Source organism: Indicator indicator, chromosome 1 (genome assembly GCF_027791375.1).
Source record: "Indicator indicator isolate 239-I01 chromosome 1, UM_Iind_1.1, whole genome shotgun sequence".
NCBI lineage: Eukaryota > Metazoa > Chordata > Aves > Piciformes > Indicatoridae > Indicator > Indicator indicator.
In genome coordinates, this window is record NC_072010.1 from 91,891,427 (window position 1) to 91,902,298 (window position 10,872).

The following is a 10,872-nucleotide window of genomic DNA, read 5'->3' on the forward strand; positions in this document are numbered from 1 at the left end:
CAATATCTTACTGATCTGGCTGAGACAAAGCTCATCAAAAACAAGAGCAAATGCAGAGATAAGCTGTGGTGGGCAGGAGGAGAAAGCACTCTAAGCTTTTCACCTCTGCCAAGACTGAGCATTTGCAGAGTATAGAGCAGCTATTTGCTATCAGTGTGCTGTAAGCCCTGGAGCTGTGTCTACTCCTGTCAGCATCTCCTGGGTTATCTGTTCTCTCACTTGCAGACCTCTTTCTCAGCTCAACACTGTAGACATGGCAGTTTGGGACATGGTTCAGTGGGCATGGTGGTGTTGGACTGGTGGTTGGACTTAATGATCTTAGAGGTCTTTTCCAACCTTAATACCTAGGACCTCTGTCGAGCCCTGTAGGGTCTCTGTGGGCACTCTTATGCCACCCATCAGCCAGGACACTGTTTCAGTTTCTGTGTCTCTCCTGAGGGGTGGAGAGAGGACAGGGCAGGGAAGAGCTTCCTACGGTGAGGTAACCAATCCTTTCACTTCACAGTGTTGCTGGTGCCTGGAGCCAGGCTTCTACTCTGCTGCTTGTCCTTAAGAAAAATCACATTGCTTGAGCTAACCTCCTGTGATTCCTTGAGGCAGCAGGAAAAAAAAATGCTGTGGAGGAGCAAACCCACGGCAAATGAGTGCAAGAGGCTGGGGCCACTGCTCTGCCTGGGCAGTTGCATCACAGGAAGGGCTTGCTTCCGTGAGTGGGTACTTACGCGGGGGTCCCACATAGGGTGAGGCGTGCCCATGCCAGGAGTGCCCTCATTTCATATACTCCCCTTCGCTCACATAGTCCATAAAAGACCCCGGCAACTCAGCAAAATCTTCCAAGACAAGACTGGTGGAGTCCTCACCCAGCAGTTCACTGTCAGGCCGGGATGCCCGGGGTCGTGGAGCTGGCGGCGGTGGCGGCGGCTGCAGAGGGGGCTCAGAGGCACCAGCCTGGCCAGAGACAGGTGGCAGCTCCTCGCAGTCCTCTGACTCCCCCTCAGAGGAGGCTGGCCCAAGGACATGGTAAAGGCTGGGTAAGCGGATGTCGAAGCGAAGGCCAAACTTGGCAAAGAGCTTCTCATTGAGGGAGTAAAGCTTCTCTGAGATGTCGTAGCCCAGGTGGGAGGAGAAGAGCCGAGCGATGTAGCGGTCCTTCCTCAGGAGCAGATACAGCTTCTTCCTTGGCCAGGTGATGAAGCTGCAGTCAGCCTCGGCTGTCAGTGTGACCTGTGGGGCAGGGAGGGAGCAGAATAAACCCCACTGCCATGGCAGGGGTCACCCACTTTGGAACAGCATGCTTCATCTCAGTGAAGGCCCCCAATGAGAACTGAGACATTATTCCCCCTAACTGTAAGACCAGACTATTAATAATAAAAAGACATGAGTGCATATTGTAATATATCGTAATAATAATAATAGGAATAATAATAAGAAGAATAAGAATGATAACGAGAATAATAATAATAATAGATAGAAACACAGGAAGGGTCAAACTGCCTTAGGCCACAGAAGAACATCCGAGTGTAATGGAGACACTGGCATGTGAATAAGGCACCAGAGCCAAAATATCCCGGGGGCTCCCTTTCGCTCTATATCCAGGGGTCTCCTTGGCCAGCCACCATGGCAGAGGGCCACTGGGAAGCTGAACATGGCTTGGCTGCATGTGTGTGTCTTTGGGTTTGATATTTGATGCCTCTGCAATGCAAGCAGCTGCCTTATGAAAGAAATATAGGAGATATAACTTGAAAACTTTCCCAAGCCACAGCAAGCAAGAGGAGAGGTCACATGGAAATCAAAATTACCAAAATCTCATTTTTCTAACCAACTTCTGGGACAGCAATCAAAAGCCTCTACTTCTTGCAAGGGACTATGTGAGATGTATTAAGAAAACCTGCCTCCTAATCAGGACAGCAGGACAGATTTCACTCATTGATACCCCTGACACAAGTGCTCTGGCGTCGGCAGAGACCATAACTCATTTTTCTGGGGGAAAGTGCCAGCCGTGAAACCCAGCTCCTTCAGGCACTGGGAGCCAGCAGTCCTGTGGGAAGAAGACACAGCCAAAGCAGAAAGCTCCAGGAAACTAGCTGTCCTTGTAGACTGAGTAATGCTTCTGCCTTTTTATGGTGGGCTCAGGACTGAAAAAGGGAAAACCTTGGCAAAAAAACGTTCCATGCCCTCCCCCAGCAAAGTCCCAGAGTCAAACACACACTTTTTAAACCAAATTATTGTTATGCTAAGAATAAGGTTGAGATGTGCCACAAAGTTTTATTGATTATTCAAGTAGGATGGGACTAGTGGGTTAAACAGCTACATAAAGCACATCGCCATGACTAAGCACAACCATCAAGAATGTGGACGGGTCAAGTCTCACCTGCTGAATGCTGGTCTCATGCAGGCTGCTGCTTCTTCATGCTCCTCAGAAGCAGATGAGGGGTTTAGGCACTTCCAGAACCTGGCTGCAGCCCCCACTACTATGGGACTCTAGCTCCATGTCCTGATGCCAGGTGCGGCTGCCCTTCCTGACCAGCCCTGTTTCACAGAGCAGGAGAGAGGCCCAGGGTATGGTGCTGGCAGGGCCTGCCATCAGCTTGCTCTCAAGCTGCCTCATGCACCACAGATAAAGACACACAGGAAACCTGGGAACATTCAGTTCCACAGAAATTAGCCCAGAAAACATTGCATGTGTGGTGCAGGGTGCTCCAAATCCCCCACCTTCCCTCACTGTCTATCAGCAGAGGGGAGACAAAGGTGTGAAACGCTCCTCTTCTCCTGCCCTGGTGACAGTGATCACCACCTATTATCCCTGCGGGTGGAGGCCCCACAGGGATTTACGGTGTGGGGAGAAGCCCGCTGGGATTTGGAAACGTGATGAGTGGATATTTCACATTTTGGCCTGGACAGATTTCTAGGAATATATCAAAGGGTGAGCAGAGAGCAGTGAGGGCTCTCACTTTGTGCCGCTCTCAATCCCACACGGCTCACCCGTGTCTTGGAGCTCATGTCGGCTCTGCCATTTTGGACACTCATCTCTCGTCGCTCTTGCTCACTTCTCCCCGGCCCGGCCCGCCAGCCGTGGGACCTGCCTGCCACCGCCAGCCTGGGACCGATCCTGCTGGGGAGCCTGCCAGCAAAGCCCTGACTCTGCCTGCCTGGGACCTGCCTGGACGGACCGCTGGACCTGCCTGCCCTTTCACTTCTCCCTGGAACCGATTGCGTAAAGCCTGAGCCTCGAATTGGATCCCAATCGACAGTTTCTGGAGCCTGTCAGCAGAGAGGGCCAGCTAGGGACCATCTCCAAATTCCTACTGTGTAAATCTGGCCTGAGTAAACCTGGCCTGCTCGTATGTCCCTCAGGGTTATTGGTTGGCCTTTGGTTTATCAGTGGGTGAAGCTATTTGTGGCTTAGCCTTTTCCAAGTCTCTGAACTCTCCAAATTGTATTGAAAATTTCCGTAAGCATCTTGGAAGAATTCACAACCGAATAGAACCTGTAAATAATTTTTATCAGTTTTGTACATAGTTTCGGGGTAGGGGGGTTGGGAAAATAAAAATAACTATATTTTTATAATTCCCACCTTGTTAATTTAACCCCAAAGTAATAGAATGTGTCTTTGCAGGTTGCATGCCACCTGATGCTCATTTGCCTGCCAGGAGCACCAGGCAGGCATTGTTGTCTGCTTGTCTCGTAGGCAAATCACAGGATCACAGGATGTTCGGGGTTGGAAAGGACCTCTGGAGATCAAGTCCAACCCCTCTGCCAGAGCAGGACCAAAGAAGCTAGCACAGGTGCCACAGGAATGCATACAGATGGGTCTTGAAAGTCTCCAGAGAAGGAGATTCTACAACCTCTCTGGGGAGCCTGTTCCAGTGCTCTGTGACCCTTACAGTAAAGAAGTTCCCCTTGTGTTGAGGTGGAACCTCCTGTGCTGCGGTTTATATCCATTACCCCTAGTCCTATCACAAATATAGTCCAAGAGCTCACAGCAATCTGCTGCTGGGCTGAAACCATGTGCAAAACATGAGATCTCACCACCCCAAGCACAGTCATGCTGTTGTTGCCCTCTCTACCTCATTACCTTGGTGCAAAATCTGTTTCTCCTCACAAGCTCTATGCAGCCCTGTGCCACAGTCAGATGCTCAGCCATCTCCTGCAACTGTTCCTCTTGAAAGAAGATGATCACTGGCAATGGAACAGCTTTCAGGAGTGACCACCATGACCTGTCACACATGGGCAAAATTCAGACCCATAGAAAGCAGATTCAGAGAGCTGCTCTGGTTTAACCAAGTCTGAATGTGGCTGCCCTCATGAGAAAGCATCATCATTCCTTCATGATTGCCCCACGCTCCCAAGGGATTAGCAAAATCTCCCCTTGTATGCCTTAAATAACATTCTAAATTGACATGTGAAGAAAGGCTGAGAGAACTGGGTTTGTTTAGCCTTGAGAAGAGAAGGCTTAGGGGAGACCTTATTACCACGTACCAGTACATAAAGGTTGGCTACCAAGAAGATGGTATAAAAAGGGATTCATATGGAAAAGGCAAGAGGCAATGAATACAAGTTACTCCTGAGGAGATTCCAACTGGACTCCAGAAGAAATTTTTTCACCATGATAACAGTGAGACACTGGAATAATATCCCAGGGGAAGTAGTGGATTCCCCTACATTGGACAGTTTTAAGACTCAGCTTGACAGGGTGCTGGGCCATCTTGTTTAAACTATACTATTACCTAGAAACATTGGACCAGATGATCCTTGGGGTCCCTTCCTACCTGGCATTCCGTGATTCTATGATATCCCGACAAGGAGCAGCCTGCCCCTGGGCTGTGAGTTAAAGGCAGAGAGATGTGGTCTTAAATAATCTCTTGATAGAAAGCCAAATAAATACAGCAGGGTGTTAACAGCAAGAGCAAAATTCTTTCAGTTGCTGCAAATAAGAATTGGTCTGGCCTCTCAGCAAGGGGTTCTTCTGCTCAGAAAGAACCATATTCGGGTATGAATCATCCTTTCTGTGAATCACCCTGCACACACCATCAGAAACTTGCGTGAGGAAGTTCTATGAGGATATTTATGGATTTACATCACCACTGTATATTGCCATGGCTGCCATCCTGATGCTGGAACAATTCACTCTACTAGCAGTGTGCAGGGCAAATGCATCACTACAGGTGCTAGGGAATGCTGTAATGGAAGGGAGCCAGCAATCTGATCCGTCATTTCCCTGCTAAATTGAGCACCAGGCTCCCCCTATCAGCTGATGATCAGAGCATGCACTGAGGTCTTCAGAGGAAGGTAGGAAAAAAGCTAACAGCTGATCACACCATACTGTGCTAGCTAAACCACAAGGAAGGGGAAGAAAGTATTCCTGGTTAGCTTTGAATGGCACAATGAGCCCCCTCCCTCCCCTTCTCAGACAAGGAGTGAAGCTAGGCTGCTGCATGACCATGTGGGGTTACCTGGAAAGTTCCTTCCTCAGAGGGTCGCAGTGACTCCCATTCTGGAGAGTCCAGGAACTGGTATGGAAAGACATAGTGGAGGAATTGTCCGTCCTGGCTCACTCGGATCCTGTGGAGAGGGCAGGTGAGACACACAGGCTTAGGCCACAAAATAGATGTCACACAACACTGATCAGCTTACACATTGTACAGGCAGCTGATCTCACCAGGGAGGAAAGGACTTCTCATCTCATGCATGTATCATACCCTCTCTGGGGCAGCTGCAGATGCTCCAGTTTATGGGGCTGTGCCTCCTTTCTTTGTGGGAAATGGTATTTGCTCCTGCTACAAAGCAAACCCTCATAGGTGCAATGCTTGGTCCTAAACCAGGACTTCTCAGTCCACAAGAGTGCTGCTGCTTTTCAGGTGCTTCTAAGACAGCCTGGAATTCTCTGTACTTACATCATCTTCTTGTCCCCAGGGTTGCACAAGGGCATTCCCTGCCTTGATGCTGGGAGGCTGTTAGACCCAGAACATCCCAAAATGACATTGATTGTTGTTCCTGACACATCACACTGCAAGCTTAGAATTTAATGTCTCATGGCCTCCCAGGTATCCCTTTACCCTACTTTTGCTACAACTGCCTGCCAATGTCAAGGTCAAATTTGCACCTAGATCTGCTGCGGGTGCAGAGAAGGAGAGCTGCACAGGTCTGGGGCAACGGCTGGGCACTCTGGAGCTCTGTTCATAGCTCTGAACTCCAGATTTGAGGGCTCTTGCCTACCTGTTGTTTTGTTTAGTCTGGAGGAGGCTGAAGGGAGACCTTCTCCTATAACTCCCTGAAAGAGGTTGGAGTGAGGTGGGGGTTGGTCTCTTCTTCCTCCCAACAAGTGATAGGACAAGAGGAAACACCCTCAAGTTGCACCAGGAGAGGTTTACGTTGGATATTACAAGATGCTTCTTTAGGTGTAGGTTCTCAAACACTGGAATAGGCTCCCTAGGGAGGTGGCAGATGCAGAGCTGTAGTGCTGAAGGACATGGTTTAGCACCAGACTCAGTAGAGTTAGATAATGGTTGGACTTGATGATCTCAAAGGTCTTTTCCAGCCCAAATGATTCTATGCTCCCCTGTCAATTCTTGTTTTCAGGAGTTACAAGTCTCAGCTCGCTGCTGGCTTCCAGTCAGCTGGGAGCGCTGCCTGGAAAGGTCAGGGATCGCAAGGCAGGTTTCATGATCTGGGCATATTCTGCATTTCCAAGCCCCCCTTGTCTTGCTATTGTTCAGTTTAAGAGAAGGCACCATAATAGCAGCAAGGACCAAGTGTTGAAAGAACTGGCTGATGTTGTTGCTCTACCACTCTCCATCATCTTTGCAAAATTGTGGCAGACAGGAGAGGTGCCTGAGGACTGGAGGAAAGCCAGTGTCACTCCAGCCTTCAAAAAGAGCATGAAAGATGCTCCAGGTAGCTACAGACCAGTGAACCTCATCTCCATCCCTGGAAAAATGATGGAGCAGCTAATTCTGGAGGTCATTTCTGGGCACTTGGAAGAGAAGAAGATGATCAGGAGTAGTCAGCATGGATTTACCAAGGGGAAATCTTGCTTGACTAATTGATAGCCTTCTGTGATGTCATAACTGAATGGCTAGAGGTAGGGAGACCAGTGGGTGTAGTCTACCTTGACCTTAGCAAGGTTTTTGACACTGTCTCCCATAACACCCTTGTGAGTAAGCTCAGGAAGCGTGGGATAGAAGAACGGACAGTGAGACGGATTAGGAACTGGTTATACAATAGAGGTTAAAGAGTGGTGGTGAACGGTGCCAAGTCCAGCTGGAGAGCTGTAACTAGTGGTGTCCCCCAGGGATCAGTGCTGGGTCTAGTCCTGTTCAACATCTTCATCAGTGGCATTGATGAGGGGACAGACAGACAGAGTGTCTATTCAGCAAGTTTGCTGATGATACCAAACTGGAAGGCTTGGCTGATACACCTGAATGCTGTGCAGCCATTCAGTGAGACATGGACAGACTGGAGAGCTGGGCAGAGAGGAACCTGATGAGGTTCAACAAGGATAAGTGCAGAGTCCTGCACCTGGGAAGGAATAATAAACTGCACCAGTACAGGTTAGGAGGTGATCTGCTAGAGAGCAACCCTGTGGAGAAGGACCTGGGAGTCCTGGTGGACAAGAAGTTCTGCATGGGTCAGCAATGTGCCATTGTGGCCAAGAAGGGCAATGGGATCCTGGGGTGCATTAAGAGTGTGTCCAGCAGGTCAAGGGAGGTTCTCCTTCCCCTCTACTCTGCCCTAGTGAGACCCCATCTAGAATATTACATCTAGTTCTGGGCTCCCCAATTTAAAAGGGACAGGGATCTAATTGAGAGAGTCTAATGGAGGGCTATGAGGATGATTAAGGGACAGGAGCACGTGCCCTGTGAGGAGAGGCTGAGAGACCTGGGGCTGTTTAGTCTGGAGAGAAGACTGAGAGGGGATTTAATACATGTTTATACATATCTGAGGGCTGGGTGTCAAGAAGGAAGGGACAGCCTCTTCTCACTTGTGCCCTGTGATAGGACAAAGAGCAATGGATGTAAACTACAGCACAGGAAGTTCCACCTCAACACGAGGAAGAACTTTACTGTAAGGGCCACAGAGCACTGGAACAGACTCCCCAGAGAGGTTGTGGTGTAATTTTCTCTGGAGACTTTCAAGACCCATCTGGATGTGTTCCTGTGCGACCTGTGCTAGATTCGATGGTCCTGCTCTGGCAGGGGGGTTTGACTCAACAATCTCCAGAGGACCCTTCCAACCCCTAACATCCTGTGACCTCACAAAGTCCTCACAAGGCAATAGAGTGTTTACCAGGAAAAGCAAATCCAATCCCATCTGCATAGAACATCCGATACCAGCCAAGACACATATTTACCACTGCAAAAGAGAGCAGGACAACTATCCCACTTCACTTACAGTCTTACTTGCAGTACTTGCTGTCTGTTGTGGCACTTTCATGCCCACGGAGCAACATCGGATCATCCAGTGCAGGATAAGACAACACAGACTCTTCCCTGCTAACATTATTTGCAGATATGGGAAACTTCAGAGCAAGCTGCTCAGCACAGAATTTTGGCAAGAAGAACAATACCTGATGGAAACAAAAGTACCCAACTTCCTCCCAGTGCTTTGCCATTCAGCACTGGCCAGTGGTCCCAGGATGCTCTTAACACATCCTAGAAAGGGGACAAACAGCTAGGTAGGACACACCCCCTCACCAGAGAGAGTGGACCATCACAGGAAAACATAAGCTGCTGGTGATGGTATCTTGCCAAAGGAAAATCCTAGTGAGACAACACTACAGCTCAGCAGTACTTCCATTTACAGATCATCCTTTCCCTCTTTCTCTTGACATTAGTGCCAAGTGCCTGGCAGCAGCTAGGGAAGCCAACATCATAACTCTTTGAACGCATTTGGATTTTGCACATTGTGAAAAGATAAGTTAATAGAGGCAGGTCACAGGATCTGAGGGGAACAAATATCAGTACTTCATGAGCACAGTTCACTCAATAATCCACTCCAGCAAATGAACAGCTAATGTGCATGGCTTGCCAGGCAATTGGCTGTGACTACCTAGAGGTCTTCCAGAGGAAAGAACATTATGAATGCTTAAGAGCACAGGGGAAGAAAGAGGCTTGATGTGACTGGCATCAAGCAACAAGTAACAAGTGATAGGATGAGAGGCCTTGAGTTGAACCAGGGGAGGTTTTTAGAGAAAAACTTCTTCACAAAAAGGGTTCTAAAATCCTGGGATAAGCTATCCAGGGAGGTGGTTGAATCCACATCCCTGGAGGTGTTTAAAAAATGCAGAGACGTGATGTTGACATGATGATGTGGTAGAGGCATGGTTTAGCACCAGACTTAGTAGTTACATAATGATTGAACTTGATGAACTTAAAGGTCTTTTCCAACCAAAATGATTCTATGAGATGATCCATCAGAGGAGAGCACTCTCTCTTTTGATAGAATGACCCCCAAAGCGAAAAATTTCAGAGCCCTGAGGGCCAAGGTACTGGGAACAGGGGTGGAACCTATCCCTGAAAATTGCTGACTAGGGGAAGTAGGTGAATTTAAGACTCGCTGTACTCAATGCACAGCCATTCACAACGCAGAGGTGTGTCTGGTACCCCCAGAGATTGCAGGTCCAGACACACTGCCTTCCTGCTTTGAGAAACTCTCTCTCATGGCCAGTCTGCTCCCATCAGAATTAAGACCACATGAAAATTACAGAGAAAGAGGTAAGGTTTCCCTAACATTATAGCAGACAAGGCTGAGATGGCTATTTCACCACACATCATTCTGCAAACCACTCTCTGAAATATTCTAATTTAGAAAAACAAAACAAAAACAAGCCCCAAGAGCAATCCCCCTCCTCAACAAACAGATGCACATCTCAAATCCCTTTCAGGGGAAGGGAACCACCCTCACCTATGTTTTAAGAGGGTGAAAATAGGACGACAAGCCACAGGACTTTGCTGTCAGACTTTGTTCAGAAACAGGAGAGCCTTTACCTGCCAGACAGCAGCAAGGAGAGGCGGTCAATGGGCGTCTTGCCCTCCACCGCATAATTCTGGTCTCTGACTAGTGACTGGACTTGCTCTTCGCAGCACTTCATGATTTCTTTGTAGACATCCAGGGGTACCTGCAAGGGCAGGTACATGGTCTTGTAGAGGAGGTCAAATTCTTCAGGGACAGTGTCTCTGCGGAGCCGGTAAGCGAGGTGAGCCAGCTGAAGCAAGCAGATGAGGACGAGCAGCATGTTCCAGACGAATATATCCAACCCACAGGCGCTCAGCCAGCCCCACAGAGCATAGCACAAGTAGCCTGGGGCCAGGAGGCCAAAGATATAGAGGGACCCAAAGATGCCACTTCCCCCCATGTAACCCAGGAGGACAATGCAACTGGCCAGCTGGTAGGCTGCTCCCTCCATGATCTCCTTCCAGGCATCACACACCGGAGGCTGAAGAACAGCCTCGTCCCAGCTTGCACTCATCTTTCCCCACTCCCCACCCTCCCCAGCCGTCCTGTGCTCAAAATGAATTGTCATACACAAAGGGTGCTGCAGAAGTCTGAAACCAGAGCTGCTGGGTAGCTGTTCCTCCTCCTCCTCCTCTTGAGTTCCAGACGGTCCCACAGCAGCGTGCTTCAGAGTGACATGCTAAAGTGCCACCAAATGATTTTGCACCAGAAAAATCCCCAAACGGCTTGTTTCTCTTCTTTGTGGCTCACAAACCAGCGGCTGGCCCCCTTCTTAGCCACACCAGTGAGAAAAGCAGCTGGCAAATCTGAGGCCAAAAGAGCTCAGTGAAAGAACGAGTAGAGGCCATTAGCTGGAAAACTCACAGGACAGAGCTTGTGTTGTGCTGCCTCTCTCTGCCTGCCCTCCAGCAAATGGAA

The 10,872-nt window shown here is 49.0% G+C and overlaps 1 protein-coding gene across 1 annotated transcript; it reads right to left on the minus strand.

Annotated features, from left to right (window-relative positions):
• Positions 1-768: 768 nt before the first annotated feature.
• POPDC2 (popeye domain containing 2) lies at positions 769-10,522 on the minus strand. The gene is made up of 3 exons (XM_054386077.1): positions 9,987-10,522; positions 5,454-5,562; positions 769-1,224 (listed from the first exon to the last, which is right to left on the minus strand). The coding sequence occupies exons 1-3, from the start codon at positions 10,520-10,522 to the stop codon at positions 769-771; spliced, it is 1,101 nt and encodes a 366-aa protein (XP_054242052.1).
• Between the last annotated feature and the right edge of the window lie 350 nt (positions 10,523-10,872).

What these genes read in the sequence shown, in the direction of transcription:
- POPDC2 (XM_054386077.1), bottom strand. Translation starts at nt 10,522, where the DNA reads ATGACAATTCATTTTGAGCACAGGACGGCTGGGGAGGGTGGGGAGTGG. An exon ending in TCCTTGCTGCTGTCTGGCAG is followed by an intron (nt 5,563 to 9,986) that starts GTAAAGGCTCTC and finishes CCCTCTCCACAG; the next exon opens with GATCCGAGTGAGCCAGGACG. An exon ending in CTGAGGAAGGAACTTTCCAG is followed by an intron (nt 1,225 to 5,453) that starts GTAACCCCACAT and finishes CCTGCCCCACAG; the next exon opens with GTCACACTGACAGCCGAGGC.